At 41.4% G+C, this 17,435-nt stretch overlaps 2 protein-coding genes across 4 annotated transcripts in view; one reads left to right on the plus strand and one right to left on the minus strand.

The window, feature by feature from the left end:
* The window catches only part of LOC140722568 (uncharacterized), a 424,481-nt gene that overhangs the window by 344,959 nt on the left and 62,087 nt on the right, over window positions 1-17,435 (plus strand). The window lies entirely within an intron of this gene.
* Window positions 1-17,435, minus strand: part of LOC140722569 (uncharacterized) — a 196,381-nt gene that overhangs the window by 164,334 nt on the left and 14,612 nt on the right. The window contains exon 3 of one of the 3 annotated variants that reach the window (XM_073037275.1): window positions 5,226-13,602. The exons of the other annotated variants lie outside the window; for them this stretch is intronic. Coding sequence (XP_072893376.1) covers window positions 11,825-13,216 — 1,392 coding nt within the window. The 5' untranslated portion in view covers window positions 13,217-13,602 and the 3' untranslated portion in view covers window positions 5,226-11,824. Of the gene's footprint in view, window positions 1-5,225; window positions 13,603-17,435 lie in introns of those variants that run through there. 3 annotated transcript variants of the gene reach the window in all.

Here is a 17,435-nt window from a genome sequence, read left to right on the forward strand (position 1 = left end):
CTGGAGATGTATTAATGGGGTGAGGGTGAAAGATGATGGCTGATGAACTGAATCAGTATCGTACATCACTCTTATCTGTAGAAGACATTGGCAGGAATATGGAAGTCCCAGATGTCAGTGGTCAGAATGTGTAAAGTTACGTTACTCGGGAGAAAGTAGAAGGAAAGGTGGGCAGTAATTTTTTTACTGGAAGGAGAAATCGATATTCATGCCTTCAGGTTGGATCTGTGCAGTTGGAATATGATGTGTTTCTCTTCAACCCTGAGGCTGTCAAGTGGAGCAACTCCAGCCATTGCTATTCTGCCATCATCCCTGCTGGTGTCCCCTTCCAATCAACTTCGGTAAGCTCTTCTCCCGTGCCTCCGTAGTTCCCCTCACCCTACTAATAAAGATGCATCTTGTTGTACCTTTCCCCTCTCAAAGTGCAGGGTGAATTGCAACATGTTATGATCACAGCGTCAACATGGTTCCTTTACCATAAGTTCCCTTATCAAGTTTGGTTCTTTGGACAACACCCAATCCAGAATCAACATTTCTCAAGAGGGCACAATTACAAGCTATTCTAAAAGCATCTCATTAGTATTTTCCAAATGCCCTCTCTTGAGATCAAGCACCAATCTAATTTTCATAATCTACCTCCACCCATCCCACTCATGGACTGTTTGTCCCACTCACATCGGGGGGTAGATATGCAGCATCCTCACCAGGACTACCAGCCTCTGGGACAGATACTTTTCCCAAGCAGTAAAGCTGATAAATATCTCTACCCACTAACCCACCCTTCCACACCACCAGGCACCTCTAACATTTCCTGTCTGTCATCTTATATGCAGGCATCCTATGCCGAGCGTCACTTTATGAACATACAATCAATCCGTGCACAGTATATATGCTGGGGATATATGTTGTTACTATTGTGTTTTTGTGCTATATTGGAGCCGGAGTAATAATTATTTCGACCTCATTTACACGTGTCTGCTGGAAATGGAATTAAACAACCCTGAATCTTGAAGAAACATTTCAGCAGGCTGCAGCGTCACATTTCTGTCTCTCAGCGTTATTGCGACAGAGCGCCACCTGGTGACAATGGAGTCCACAAATCAGGGGGTCCTGTTATTGTGGTAAATCACCACCAAGTGGCAGTGTTGTCCACAAAAGGGAGAGATTTACAGCGGTAAGAAGGAGTGCAAGTCGATGAAGTTCCAGACCTGCCCCTAACCACTCTCCTCACCACTAGTCAGAGTCCCAAACAGTCCTTCCATATTAGGCAACTTTTCAGCATCGTGACTGTTGGGGTCATCCATCGTTTCCAGTTTTCCAGGTGTGGCCTCCTCGACATTAGTGAGACCCGATGTAGTCTCTGCATTCTGCACTCTGTCCCGATGAAATTCTGCAGATGTTGGAGATGCAGAGTAACATACACAAAATGTTAGAGGAAGTCAGGAGGTCAGGTAGCTTCTATAGAGGGGTTAAAGCCAAAGAGAGATTTCCTGCCGAGACCCTTCATCAGGACTGGAAGTGAGGAGAAGCCGGAATAAGATGGTGCGGGTTCTGGAAAGAGTCCAAGCTGGTAGATGATAGGTGAAGCCAGATAAGAGTGAAGGTGAGTGGGTGGGGGAGGTGGGAGATAAAGTGAGAGGTTTTGAGGTGGTAGGTGGAAAATGCAAAGGGCTGAAAAGAAGGAATCTGATAGGAAAGGACAGTTGACAATGGGAAAACGGAAGTAAAAGAGGAACCAGAGGGAGACGATCCGCAGAGGAGAAGAAAGAAGTGGGGAGACAGAATGGAGGAGACGGGCGTGTGGGTTGATGAAAAGAAAAGATGTTCATGTTATCAGGTTGTAAACTACCCGGATAGAATATGAGGTGTTGCTCCTCCAACCTGAGAGTTCACTCATCGTGTTAGCTAAACAATGAACCGGAAGGGAGAGTGGGTTAATAATTTTCCCCTGGGATCCCTATTAAATCAATCCCGTCTCACCTTAAACCGGTGCCCTCAGGTTGCTGATTCCACAAAGGTGGGGAAAAGGACTGCACACATTCCCCATTTCTGTACACTCATAGTTTGGAACACCTGCACAAGGTCAGCCTTAATCTCCTACACTTCAAGGTGTGGAATCCCAACCTGCCCAACCTCTCTCCAGAACTCAGTCCCTCGAGTACCGGCACCATTCCTGGAAATCTCCAATGCACTCATTCCAGCTTGACGTCCTCTCTCCTGTAGCAGAACGACCAAAACTGAATACAATAATCCAGGCGCGGATACACTGACCATACCCTAACCCTAATGCAACCTCACTCGCCACTTCTTCAGACCATGAAGCATGAGATTTCACGCAGAGGCTGCTCAGCCAATCGAATCTGCTCCGCCATTCTTTCGTGTCCACTTGATTATCTCTCTCAACCCCATTCTCCTGCATTCTCCCCATGATCTTTGAACATCCATTAAAAATACACTCAGTGACTTGGTGTCTGCTCCGTCCGTGGCAATAAATTCTAAAGATTTACCACTCCCTGACTAAAGAAATCCCTCCTCATCTCTTGTCAGTGGATGCCCTATATATTGAGGCTGTGGCCTCTGGTCCCAGACTCACACAGTATAGGGTGCATCTTCTTCATAGCCACTCTGTCGAGGCTTTTCAATATTTAATAGGTTTCAATGAGATCCCCTCTCTTTCTTCCAGACCAGCGAGTACAGGGTCAAATCCGGCTAACGCTCCTCATACGTTAGCCCTTTCGTTGCTCATGAACCTTCTCCGGACCCTCTCCAATACGAGCACATCTGTTTTCGCAGGTTGTAAACTGTTCACAATACACCAAGAGCGATCTCACCAATGCGTTTTAAAGCCACAGTGCCACATCCTTGTTCTGATATGCTAACATTACAGTTGTCATCCTTAATCAACACAATCTGCAAGCAAACCTTTAGGGACTCCTGCTCAAGGACTCCCAAATACCTATGCACCTCTGATTTTTGAATTTTCTCCCATTTATTTATTTTTCTCTACGCCCTTATTCCTTCCACCAATTGTACATGACCGTACATTTACATACACTGTACATTTCCGTACATTTCATCCACGACTTCGTTGTCCGTTCTCCAAACCTATCGAAGTCATTTTGCAGACTGCAGCTTTGCTCTAAACTATCTGTCTCTTATCTGTATCAACTGCAAAGTTCTGTGGATGCTGGGAATCCAAGCAACACAAACACAAAATGCTGGAGGAACCTAGGAGGCCAGGCAGCATATATGGGAAATAGTAAACAGTCGACGTTTCAGGCCGAGACCCTTCGTCAGGACTGGGGGAAAAAAAGATGAGACGTCAGAGGAAGAAGTGTGGGGGTGAAAAGGGTAGAAGAAGTGGTCGGTGATGGGTGAAACTGCGAGAGGGGGAGTAGTGAAGGGGAAAAAAACATAGGATTTTATTTCCTTAACGATACTCGAAAAATCATTGCTAATGCCTCCACATCTCTTCAGCCACCTCTTTCAGATCTCTGGGGTGTACACCATCTGATCCAGGGAACCTATTTACCTTCAGACCATCTCTGTTTCCCAAGAACCTTCTCCCGAGTAACGTAACTTCACACATTCAGTCCACTGACATCTGGTACTTCCATATTCCTGCCGGGGTCTTCGAGAGATAAGAGTGATGTACAATACTTATTCAGTTCATCTGCCATCACCTTACACCCCCAGCCCATTACTACCTCTCCAGCATCATTTTTCAGTGGTTCGATATCCGTTTCCGCCTTTCTTTTACACTATAATTACCTGAAGAAACATTTGGTATCCTCTTTAATATTACCGGCTAGCTCACTTAAGTGTTCCATCTTTTCCTTCTTAATTGTTTTAGTTGCATTCTGTTGGTTTTTAAAATCTTCCCAATCCTCCTACATACTAGTGATTTTTGCTCTATGCCCTCTCCTTGGTTTTTATGTTTTCTTTGGTTTCTCTTATCAGCCACTGTTTTGTCACCTTAGCTTTAGAATCCTACTTCCTCTTTGTGATGCATAGAGATTTGAGGGGCGAAGAACATCTCAGACAGAACTGCAGTCAGCTCGACTTCTTCGCTCTGCAGAGAATTCAAGGGAAACCTCTTCGCCCACAGAGTGGTGACTATTTGGAACTCATTCACAGGGACAGTGAGAGGTGAACAACAGGGGAGGATTTGAAAGATCTGCTGTGGAACAGAATCACTGGCAGGGTCCAGCCGGCCTGAGTTGACTCTCTGCTGTACACTAGGTGTGTTATAAATTCACTAAGTACCGGAGACAGTGTTCAATATAGAACGGATTTATTTGTCACAGATCTAGTCCCATTAAAGGTGAATATGCAGCAGAAGAAACCGTTCTCATGCCTGGTGACCCGGGTGTGGTGAGCAGCACCAATAATTGCAGAGTTCAGCACCGACAGTCACTCTCGAAATTGCATTCAGCAACACTGATGGATAAATATTCAGCATGCAGCTTATTGAAACTTTCTCCCAGTGTGAACCGGTAGTGTGTGGTAAGTGTAACACGCTGTAAGGTTTCACTGCTGAAGTAACGGCCTCTCTGTAATGTTTCACTGCTGAGGTAATGGTTTCTCTGTAGCAGCAATGTTTAGCTTACGACTAGAGGAAGTAGGGCTTTCCAGTGTGGGGCTGTCCAATGACAGAAATATTCTTTTTTGTGAGTCTGGAAGAGAGATTTTCACGGTTTTTTGGCTGGGGAGAGATGAGAAGACGTGAATGAAGAGAGCGGGCCCTTTTTCTTTTCTTTCAGTTTCTTTACTAACCCTATAGTCAAAGTAAGAATTATAGAGCTCAATCGCTTAACTGCATATTGTGTATCGTTTGTTACTTCGGGGTACTGGTCTGTAACATGGGACACATCACACAGCATTCACCCAAATGAGATTTCTTAAGTTTGGTCGGGCTGGAGGTGTGGGGGGGCGGGTGGCTATCACCCCGTATATTAAACTGCTCTACCCAGTGTGAAGTCGCTGGTGTCTCTGTAGTTGAGATGACCAAGTGAATCCCTTCCCACACACTGAAGCCTGAGTTATTCTTCTCCGTCCAGTCTACGCCGTAGGCTCTACGTAGCCGCGTACCCGACGCTGCACCCTGGGCTGTACCGTATGCCGTAGCCTAACGCGCACATTCCTAAAAATGCAACTACGCATCGCAGCGACGCAGACTGCAAGAACTGTGATTGGTCCACTTGGTAGCAGCCAGTTTCCTTTTCTTTTTCAATCTTTTTATTACGTTTCAAATTTAATAAGCATAGCAATAATATAATGATACAAAGAGATTGGGATTACATTAATGTCGGTTATCATGTAAAAGCACAGATTCCAAATGACAAATATAGTTTAACCTCCCAATCTCATAGCAACTAATCATGAAAGAGATATCATATAAGGAGAAAAAAATCGTAAACTAGAAAAAAACACTAAACTAAAAAAAACAGACAAAATTGGGCTGTCATATTACAACGGCTGAAATTATTTGGCGTTAACTCCGCTCCTCTGAACATGAACAAAAACTTATTACACAAGATTCGGAAAGGGTCAACTTACATAATATGAAAAAATTGAATAAATGGCCTCAAAGTCTCTTCAGATTCAACCGAAGGAACCACAGTACCACTCCTAATTTTTTCCAAGTTTAGACATGCTATGGTTTGGGAAAACCATTCAAATGTAGTAGGGAGATTGGAATCTTTCCATTTAAGTAAAGTAGATCTGATGGTTATTAATGTAACAAATGCAATTAGACGACAAGCTGACGAGGATAAATGACTATAGTCTATCACCGGTCCTCCAAAAATTGCGGTAATAGGATGTGGTTGTAAATCAATACACAGAACTACTGAGATAATATCTCAAAATACCCTTCCAATATTTTTTTTAGAAGAGGACTTATCCTTGGACATACGAGCCCGATGAACCACCTTAAATTGCATGAAGGCATGTCTGACACACACTGAAGAGGTATTTTCTAGTTCCAGAACTTTCTCCCATTTCTGTATAGGTAAAGGTATCCCAAGTTATCTTTCCCACTCATTCTTAATTTTATCAGAAGTATCTAAGCGTATTTTCATAATTAAATCTAAATAAATGATATTAAACTCTTCTGATCTGGATTTAAACTTATTTTTTTCCGTAACTTCAATTTGATGTGATATCAGAACGGAAGGCAAAATAACCTTCAAAGGTTTCTAATCTGTAAATATCTGAAAAAGAGTGATCCAGGCAAATTATTTTTTATTAGAAAACTGTTCAAAAGCCATAAAAGATTATCCATAAATAAATCACGAAAACATGATATTCCCTTTGTTTTCCATAAAAGAAAAGCTTGATCAATTCTAAATGGTTGAAAGAAAAAAATAGATGTCATAGAACTTGACAGTATATATTTATTTGGTCCAAAAAATTGCCAACATTGAAACCATATTCCTATTGTATGCTTAATTATTGGAATTACCATTTGCTTATTAAATTTAGTAAGTGCAAAGGAAAGCACAGCCCGTAAAATAGAAGCCAATGAAAACTTCGGTCGAGACTCCCGCTCAAGGTTCATCCAACTCTTGTGTGCAAAACGTTAAATATCGAATATTAATTCCCAATAATAAAATCTAGGATCCGGCAAAACCAAGCCGCCTTCCTTTTTTTGATTTCTGTAAATATTTCTAATATAACCTGGGATTTCTATTCTGCCATGTATATGCAGAAATTTTAGAATCAATAGTATATAAAAAAGTTAGAGATAAAAATTGATACCGCCTGAAATAGGTACTGATATTTAGGTAAAATAATCCTCTTAATAGCATTAATGGAGCCAATCAAGGATAAGGATAATGGGGACCATTTAGTAAACAATTGTTTAGCATGATCAATTAAGGGTAAACATTAACTTTAAATAAATCGTTGTGCTTCTTAGTAATTTTAACACCCAAATAAATAAAATAATCAGCAAGCAATCTAAATGGTGACTGTCTATAAATTGAGACTTGCATATTTAATGGAGAAAGCAGACTTTTATTAAGATTCAGGTTATAAGCAGAAAAACTACTAAACTGAGCAAGTTGTGTTATTACTGCAGGAATGGATTTCTCTGGATTAGAAATATATAGCGAAAGGTCATCTGCATATAGTGATACTTTACGCGTCCCATTCCCATGAGTAACACCAAATATACTGGGTGAATCACGAATAGCAATTGCCAAGGTCTCCAGGCTAATATCTGATAGTAAGGGTTTCAAAGGACAGCCTTGACTAGTACCTTGGAAAAGCCTAAAGAAAGGGGATCTCTGATCATTAGTGAAACAGAAGCCAAAGATATATGTTATATCAATTGGATCCAAGATATAAATTTTGGACTAAAATTAAGTTTCTCAAGAATTTTAAACAAATATTCCCATTCAAATGTATCAAACGCCTTCTCGGCATCGAGCGAGAAAACACGTTCTGGAGTCTTAGATAAAGTAGTCTATACAATGTTCATTAACCTCCAAACATTACAATGTGTATAATAATTTTTAATAAATCCTGTCTGATGCTTGGAGACAATTTGTGGCAATATCTTCACCCATCTAATTGCTAATATTTGAGAAAGGATTTTAGATTCAACATTCTCAAAGATATCACAAATCTGATGCACATTCAGTGAGATTTTTATCATTTTTAGGAATTAAATAAATAGATGCTTCATAAAAAGTTTGTGGTAACTTACATACAAATAAAGCATCTTTAAAAATTTTTACCTAACCAGGGAGAAAGTAAATCGGAAAAAGATTTTAAAAATTCAGCTGTATACTCATCCCGACCACGTGCTTTACCAGAATTCAATGAATAAATTGCATTCTTTATTTCCTCTTCAGTAATGGGTGTGTCTAATACTAAACGTTCATCAACTGATAATTTCAGAATATTTAATTTCCTTAAAAATTCATGCATTATGGTAGAATCATCAGGAAATTCTGATTGGTATAAATTGGTATAAAATTCTTGAAAAAAATTAATTTCATCATGGTCAACCGTCAAAGTACCATCCGTTTACGAACCCTATTAATCTGAAGTTTTGCCAAAGCAGCTTTTAATTGGTTAGCCAATAATTTACCTAATATGTCACCAAATATATAAAATGACCCTTAGTTTTAAGTAACTGATTTTCAATCGGGGATGTTAATAACAAATGATGTTGCATCTGAAGTTCAACTCTCTCTTTATAAAGCTTCAAATTGGGAGCAATAGAATATTTTCTATCAATTTCTTTAATCTTATCAACCAATGTACGTATTTCATTATTAATTTGATTCTTCAATCCAGCAGAGTGTGAAATAATTTACCCTCGGATATATGTTTTAAAGGCATCACGTGATATCCCACTGAAAATTTCTTCCGTTGAGTTAGTTGAAAAGAAAAAGGCAATCTGTCCTTTAATGAAATTAATAAAATTTAAGCCCTGAAGTAAAATAGAGTTGAACCGCCATTGTTTAGTACCAAAGGTTACATCAGTTAACTTAACTGATAATTTCAAAGGTGCATGATCGGAAATGGCAATTGTATCATATTCACAGGCAGTGACAAATGAAACTAATCGAGAATCAATAAAGATGTAAAGGAATCTAGAGTAATTATGATATACATGAGAAAAAAGAGAACTCTTTTTCATTAGGATGTAAAAACCTCCTAATTTCTAAAATTCCAGAGTCAACTAAGAAGGAATTAATAAAAATAGCAGATTTGTTTGTAAGTACCTGATTAGGCACAGACTTATCCATCATACGTTTCAGACAACAATTAAAATCTCCACCCATTATTACCATATATTCATTTAAATTGGGAAGAAATGCAAAAAAGTGCTTAAGGAATTCAGGATAGTCAGTATTAAGTGCATAAATATTAACCAAAACTAATTTATTGTTATAAAGTTAACCGGTGTTTAATAGAAGTCTATCATATTGGTCTGAAATTGTATCATAGTGAACAAATGAAATCTAGGAGTCTATATAAAAAAAAGAAACACCTTTCACCTTAGTCGATGAGTTAGAGTGAAACTGTTGGCATTTCCAAAACCTAAATAAGTGCTGATTATCCTCCTTACTCACATGTCTTCTGCGCAAAAATAATCTGAGCATTCAGTCTATGAAAAACTCTAAAAATCTTCTTCCATTTAATTGGATGATTCAAACCGTTCGTATTCCATGAAACAAAATTAATAATGACAAAATTAATTAATAATATCCATTTTCCTTAAATAAACAATGTAGTATGTAAAGGGTTAACCACAATGCATAGGAAACTCACGAATCAGGAGGAGGGAAAATAGTTTAAAGAGGAAACGGAAGTTACGACAATACAGACATTTTTGTAGTTTCAATTCAGCCCAAAAGAAAAATACTAGACTAAAAATAGCCCTACCACCCCACCCACAAAGACCGAACACCTGGCCAATAGACAGCCAGACAACTATCTAAGAACCTCCCTACCCCCGTCTCCCTTGAGGCAGATCTCCAAATTTAAAAAAATAAAAAACAAACCACCCATAGTCAAAATATTACAAGAGGAATGTCAAGCAGATGTTAGAGAAAAACAGCCAATTGCAGACCATTTTAAAAGAAAAGGTCTTAAAAAATGACACAAAATACAATCTTAATAATATTTCAAGAAAAAGGAAATAATCAGCATATCAAAGTCATAATGATTTTCAAAAGCAAACAATTAAAAATAAAAAAAGTAAAACAATGAAGGAAAAAGAAAGAAACTTTAACATGGAAACATCATAAACATCCGAATGTCAAAACACAGTACAACTGTAATCAACCCAAGGGCAAAGTTCTAAAGTGTCCAAATCTATAAGCTGGCTGTTAACTAATAAACCAGATACACACAGACATAAAGGAATGGTAAATTTCAGAGACATCCAAGCTCAAATGTTGATCTTCAAAACATTAGACATCTGCGTTCAAGCTTACCTCTTTGAGAAATTGTTTTGCTTCATTCACGGATTTAAAGCATTTGAATGATTTATTGGGCAGAGCAACCCTTAGGTGAAAGGGATATAACAATGCTGGACAAAGATTCCTCTGATATAATTCTGACATCACCATTTTAAAATGCAATCTTTCTTGCATCACCTCAGGACAAAAATCTTCAACAAAATGAAACTGAAGATTCTCATGCTCAGTAACTCCTTTCTGATGAGCAATCCGAATGAAGTGCTCCTTAGTATTCACATTGTGACATCGAAGAATTACATGACGTGGTTTTGGTTTCAGCGCCCGATGAGTGCGGTTGAGTGCAGGAAGGGAAGAAAATACCTCCGAGCCAAAGACCTCCATTAAGAATTTTTAAGATAGTACACAGGGCCCATATGTCCAAAGATAAATTGGCACATATTTTTTCCTAATATAAGCCCTATTTGTGACAGATGTAACACAAAAGTGGCTACTCTGACTCAACTGTTTTGTTCATGTGTTAAGTTTAAATAATTTTTGGTGGGATGTGTTTGGAATATTATCTAAAGTTATAGATGCGGATGTTCAACGTAATCCACTTACAGCAATTTTTGGGATTATTCCAGAGGAAGCATTTTATCTATTTGATTTTGACATTATATGCTGTTTATATGTTTTTTTATATTATCTACTTGTTAAACTCCTCTTCCAATTTGTATATTCTTTATTTGGAAACCAATAAAAAAGATTGAAAAATGCTCTTAGATGAAGCATTGAGAAAAAAACTGAGTAAGATCCCGGCTCTCAATGTCCTCACTGAGTCTATTATTCACAAATTCAGTCTGTGGCTTCGACTCTCCAAATCAGTAATCTTGATTTTGTTCTGCTCCAGGGTTTGAGTGGTTGAACTTCATTTCATTTCCAAAGAATTCAATTTGTGATCTCTCTGTTTCCCAGCTTTAATAAACTCTGAAATTTGCCGCTGCTGTTTTTCGTTCTTCTTTTCAAGTGTTGCCAATATACCTTCGCTCTCCTTTAACCATAATTCCAAGGTAATAAATCTTTTATCAAGTTCTTCATCCAAAAGATTCTAGATAGCCAGTAAAGTAAGTTGCAACTTTTTAGGCTGTTCAAAGACATCTTCTTTCTTTCCATTTTCACTGCCTTCTTCCTCTGTAAGCCATTTCAGTCGATTAAAATTCAAATTCAAACATATAAAAGTGTTATAAACACTTTGATAAAGATATTAAAGGGGTGGTAAGTAAATTTAAAATGAACGGAGCAAAGCTGGAATGCAACCTACTCCATGTAGCGCCTCCATGAGAGTCCTTCGCCTAATGTAGCCTAACGCGCACATTCCCAAAAATGTAGCTACACGTCACGGCAACACAGACTGCAGGTACTGTGATTGGTCCACTTGGCAGCAGCCAGTTTCCTCCTGTGCATTTCCTGTTGCTTTGAAGTTGGAAGGTGGACTACATCAAGGAGAGGTTAGGTGAGGTAGTCAGAAAATATGTACATGTGCACGACTCTTCATTGGCAGACAATAAAAACTTGAAAATGGCATCAAAATCGTGCAAAGAAATTTCCACCAACATTGCTTTGGACATCGCGGACTGCACAAAGTAATGGAAAAACTGCTCATTTTTCTGCGTTGCAGTAATTTCAATAGAAGTAACACTTCTGCAACATTGATTAGCTCCAACTCCAACAAGACGTAGTCAGCAGTCGCCATTGTTCCCAACTCAACATGAGTCAATTCAACACAGTAGCACAGAACCCCAACACCAACTAGCGTTTTGGCAGAGCGACGCAGACACACGAACTCACAAGTAGAAATGCTCACAATGGCATAGCGTCTATGCAGAGGTATAATTCAGGCTTCAGCAGGTGAACGGCTTCTCCCCAGTATGAACTGACCGGTGTGCTTGTAGGTGGGAGGACTGAGTGAATCCCTTCCCACAGTCTGAGCAGGTGAACGGCCTCTCTCCAGTGTGAACTCTCTGATGTAACTTCAGTTTAGATGACAGAGTGAATCCCTTCCCACAGTCCGAACAGGTGAACGGCCGCTCCCCGGTGTGAACTCTCCAATGTACCTTCAGTTCAGATGACCGAGTGAATCCCTTCCCACAGTCTGAGCAGGTGAACGGTCGTTCCCCAGTGTGAACTCGCTGATGTACCTTCAGTTTGCATGATTGAATGAATCCCTTCCCACATTCTGAGCAGATGAAAGGCCGCTCCCCAGTGTGAACTCTCCAATGTACCTTCAGTTCAGATGACCGAGTGAATCCCTTCCCACAGTCTGAGCAGGTGAACGGTCGTTCCCCAGTGTGAACTCGCTGATGTACCTTCAGATTGCATGATTGAATGAATCCCTTCCCACATTCTGAGCAGATGAAAGGCCGCTCCCCAGTGTGTACTCTCTGATGTACCTTCAGTTTAGATGACTCAGTGAATCGCTTCCCACAGTCCGAACAGGTGAACGGCCGCTCCCCGGTGTGAAGCCGCTGGTGAACCAGTAGGGTGTATGACTGAGTGAATCCCTTCCCACAGTCTGAGCAGGTGAACGGCCTCTCCCCAGTGTGAACTGACTGGTGGCTCAGTAGCTGAGATGACTGAGTGAATCCCTTACCACATTCTGAGCAGGTGAACGGCCTCTCCCCAGTGTGAACTGACCTGTGTGCTCGTAGCTGGGCTGACTGTGTGAATCTCTTCCCACAATCTGAGCAGGTGAATGGTCGCTCTCCACTGTGAATTCGCTGATGTATTTTCAGTTTAAATGACTGAGTGAATCCTTTCCCACAGTCTGAGCAGGTGAACGGCCTCTCTCCAGTGTGAACTCGCTGATGTACCTTCAGATTGCATGACAGAATGAATCCCTTCCCACAGTCTGAGCAGGTGAACGGCCACTCCCCAGTGTGAACTTTCTGATGTAGCTTCAGAAAAGATGACCGAGTGAATCCCTTCCCACAGTCTGAGCAGGTGAATGGCCTCTCCCCAGTGTGAACTCGCTGATGTTTCTTCAGATCAGATGAGCAAGTGAATCCCTTCCCACAGTCTGAGCAGGTGAACGGCCTCTCCCCAGTGTGAACTCGCTGATGATTCTGTAGGTGGGATGACTGAGTGAATCCCTTCCCACAGTGTGAGCAGGTGAATGGCCTCTCCCCAGTGTGAACTCGCTGATGTACCTTCAGATTAGATGAATGAGTGAACCCCTTCCCACAGTCTGAGCAGGTGAACGGCCACTCCCTGGTGTGAACTCGCTGATGAGCCATTAGGTCATATGACCGAGTGAATCCTTCACCACAAATTCAGCAGATGACCAGCCTCTGCCCAGTGTGAACTGACTGGTGTGTCCACAGGTGGAAAGACCGACTGAATCCCTTCCCACACACAGGATAGGTGAATGGCCTTGCCCTTTAGATGAAATGTCCAACTGTATCTATTCCCACTGTCTGAGCAGATGAATGGGTTCCCCACCTGTTTGAAATGACGGGCGTGCCAGTCGGTCAGATGATCGAGTGAATCCCTCCCCACAGTCTGAGCAGGAAGGATGATTGTGTGAATCTCTTGCTCCTCTTCTTAAGTATCTGGACAGAGACAGCAAAACTGGTGTGTTGTGTTCGGGATTCCCGTAGACAAATTCCTTGTCATTTTTAACCTGTAAAAAGATTTACAAAATCCATCGATGGGTGTAGGACAACATTTCAGATGAGATCACTTGAGTTGTCAAGGTGTGATATGACATCACACTGTTACAGTGAGGTTGAACCGAAGTTGGTGAGAGAAACTATCTCCTGACTGGGCACAGTGCTGGGATGGATGGATGGATGGATGGATGGATGGATGGATGGATGGATACTTTATTCATCCCCATGGGGAAATTCAACATTTTTTTCCAATGCCCCATACACTTGTTGTAGCAAAACTAATTACATACAATACTTAACTCAGTAAAAATATGATATGCATCTAAATCACTCTCTCAAAAAGCATTAATAATAGCTTTTAAAAAGTTCTTAAGTCCTGGCGGTTGAATTGTAAAGCCTAATGGCATTTGGGAGTATTGACCTCTTCATCCTGTCTGAGGAGCATTGCATCGATAGCAACCTGTCGCTGAAACTGCTTCTCTGTCTCTGGATGGTGCTATGTAGAGGATGTTCAGGGTTTTCCATAATTGACCGTAGCCTACTCAGCGCCCTTCGCTCAGCTACCGATGTTAAACTATCCAGTACTTTGCCCACGACAGAGCCCGCCTTCCTTAGCAGCTTATTAAGACGTGAGGCGTCCCTCTTCTTAATGCTGCCTCCCCAACACGCCACCACAAAGAAGAGGGCGCTCTCCACAACTGACCTATAGAACATCTTCAGCATCTCACTACAGACATTGAATGACGCCAACCTTCTAAGGAAGTACAGTCGACTCTGTGCCTTCCTGCACAAGGCATCTGTGTTGGCAGTCCAGTCTAGCTTCTCGTCTAACTGTACTCCCAGATACTTGTAGGTCTTAACCTGCTCCACACATTCTCCATTAATGATCACTGGCTGCATATGAGGCCTAGATCTCCTAAAGTCCACCACCATCTCCTTGGTCTTGGTGATATTGAGACGCAGGTAGTTTGAGTTGCACCATATCACAAAGTCCATATCACCATATCTGGAATGATCATCAAACTGTCTGATGTTCTTCCTGTCTCTCTAAGAATGGGGCATTTCTGCCATCGTCAATTTGTGACTTGGCTCAGTTTGACTCTCTCCATTGGTATTATTCCCTGTTCCCACTGAGCTGCCTGGCCCCACAGTAACTGAAACACTCTCACCGAAAAAGCCGGCAGTGCATTCCATGCACCCACCAGTCTCTGTGTAGAAAACTTACCCCGACATCCCCTTGGTATCTATTTCCAAGCACCTGAAAAGTCTGCTCCCTCGTGTTAGACATTTCAGCCCTGGGAAAAATCCTCTGGCTATCCACACGATCAATACTCCTCATCATCTTATACACCTAACAAAGTTCTAAACATAAACACGGAAATTATACATTGCTTTGAGGATTTGTTGGACGTATACAAAATGATGAGGGAGAAGATTGGGTAAATAAATGCAAGCAGCTTTTTCCACTGAGGGTGGGTGGGATGACAACCAGAGGTCAGGGGTAAGTGGGGAAGGTGAAAATTTAATGGGAACATGTGGAAAAGCTCTTTACTGAAATGGTTGTGAGAGTGTGGAATGAGATGCCAGAACAAGTGGTGAATATGAGCTCAGTTTCACCGTTTAAAAGAAGTTTGGATGTGAGCCTGGATGGTAGGGGTATGGATTTTTTATAAAAAGGGCCCAAAGGATATCGGGAACCAAATTCACCACAACCACAAACTGTTCCTGCCGCTACAATCCAGGAACCGGTACCACAGCAAAAGGACCAACAGGTTCCGGGACATCACCTTCCACCAGGCCATCAGACTGATTAATTGATTTCTATGCTTTCTAGACTGTCCTATATACAAACTAATTATTATAAATCAATTTCAATTACACATTGCACATTTAGACAGTAATGTTACGTAAATATTTCTACTCCTCATCCATATGAAGGGTGTGCATAATAAAGTCAATTCAATTCACCATCTCCACTATCTGTTCTGTCTTTCTGGCTCCCGTTCCCCCTACAACTTACTTAAACCATATCAGCCCCAACCCCCACTACTTCTAGTAAGCCTTACCACTAAGATATTAGTTGCCTGTTTTTCTTTTCCCCTAACTAACAAATCCACTAATCAGCCCTTTGACTTTCCTCCCCCCAACAGTTTCCAAAGTGTTCCACTTGTTGTTGTCCGGGCATGGCCATTGGAGTACTCTGCGATGGCTATTTAACCTCATTCTCCTTCCTGACTCTCACCCAGTTTCCTGTGTCCTGCACCTTGGGTGTAACTCACCTCTCTTCATGTCATATCTTTCACCCCCTCCTACTGCTGGATGATCTGGAATTCACCCATTTCAAGATCCAACACCTTAAAGTGCAGGGTTACAAGCTGAAGCTGGATGCACATCTTGTAGGTGAGGGCATCAGGGACACTGGAAGTCTCCCCTCCTTCCCTCCAATATTCCCTCTAATTTGTAATAACCAGTGTGCACATGAATCTTGTACTGTGCATTTTTACCCAGTGACAACATGTGCACAGTGAATTTTATATAGAGATATATTCATTTTCACAGCTGGCAAATCGCGGTCGATAGGAACTTTGATCTCCTCTGGGTTTGATCACGTTCATCTGCACTCTCACACAACCTATGTAGCAGGCCTGGAACGGGTAATGAAGGATTTTCTCACCAAAGCTTTTGCACATTGTCCATATGTGGTTTGCTTGCTAAATTACACTTTAAAAAGTCAGATTTTCAAATATCACTCCACTTCTTCCCACTTGCAAATTCTCCAGCAACTTTAGCACCAGCACATGCACACAGGCATCGCCAGTTTCTGGACTCTACATAGACATTTCCCCTGAACTCTCCCCCAATGACTGACGGTGGTGAACTCAGTGATGGCAATGCCAATGAATATGAAGGGAAGGGCAGTAGTCTGTCTCACTGGAGTCTGGCACATTTGTGATGTGAAAGCTACTTGTTGCCCAAGGCAAAGGTGCTTTATATCATTACGTACCCAGAGAGGATGGGACAAAACATGTTCTCACCAGTAGAAAAGTCCAGAGCAAGAGGAGGTAGAACAAGCAACACACACAAAATGCTGGAGGAACTCAGCAGGTCGGGCAGCATCTATGGAAAAGAGTACTAATGCTGAATTCCTCCAGCATTTTGTGTGTGTTGCTAGGATTTCCAGCATCTGCAGATTTTCTCTTGTTAGTGATTGGAGGTAAAACAAAGGCGATTTTCTCAACTGGTGATGTAAGATTTTGTTCCCTTTCTCCGAGTTCCTAATCCTTGCATTTAGATAGCTGGAGCTCAGCTCTGTCTGAGAGATCCATCGGTTCCCATTCCCTCTTCAGCTGGAGCACCCCGGGGCCCGTGTACGGATCATGGGGTTGAGAGAGAGGGGAGAGAACAGGACTGTCCGGGATTGCGGGTCACGGTGTCCGAAATTCACAGGAATTATTCCGAAGTTGACGTTTAAGATAAAAACATGGAGAATCGCTCTTACCTGCAACTGACATTTTCAAAGCTTTCTGTGTACTGCGTGCATGCGTGAAACTCAGGGACGTCCTCAGACTGATGCCTGTGCATTTCATCGGCGCTTTAGCGCCGGCGAAATTCTTAACGCATGGCCCTATGGGTAATCACGGTGCCATTAACCATTTCTGCAAGCACCGGTTCAATGTCCATACCTCATGTTTTTTCGTGTGTATAGAAAAATCTGCAGCTGTTTTAACGCAGAAAGCGGCTTCCATAAGCAATATACTCAATATCAACGTGTATCTAATGCCAAAGTAAAATGCAGATATAAAACACAGGAGATTCTGCAGTTGCTGGAAATACAGAGACGCAC

The sequence above is a fragment of the Hemitrygon akajei genome, unplaced genomic scaffold (assembly GCF_048418815.1).
Source record: "Hemitrygon akajei unplaced genomic scaffold, sHemAka1.3 Scf000080, whole genome shotgun sequence".
In the NCBI taxonomy this organism is placed as follows: domain Eukaryota; kingdom Metazoa; phylum Chordata; class Chondrichthyes; order Myliobatiformes; family Dasyatidae; genus Hemitrygon; species Hemitrygon akajei.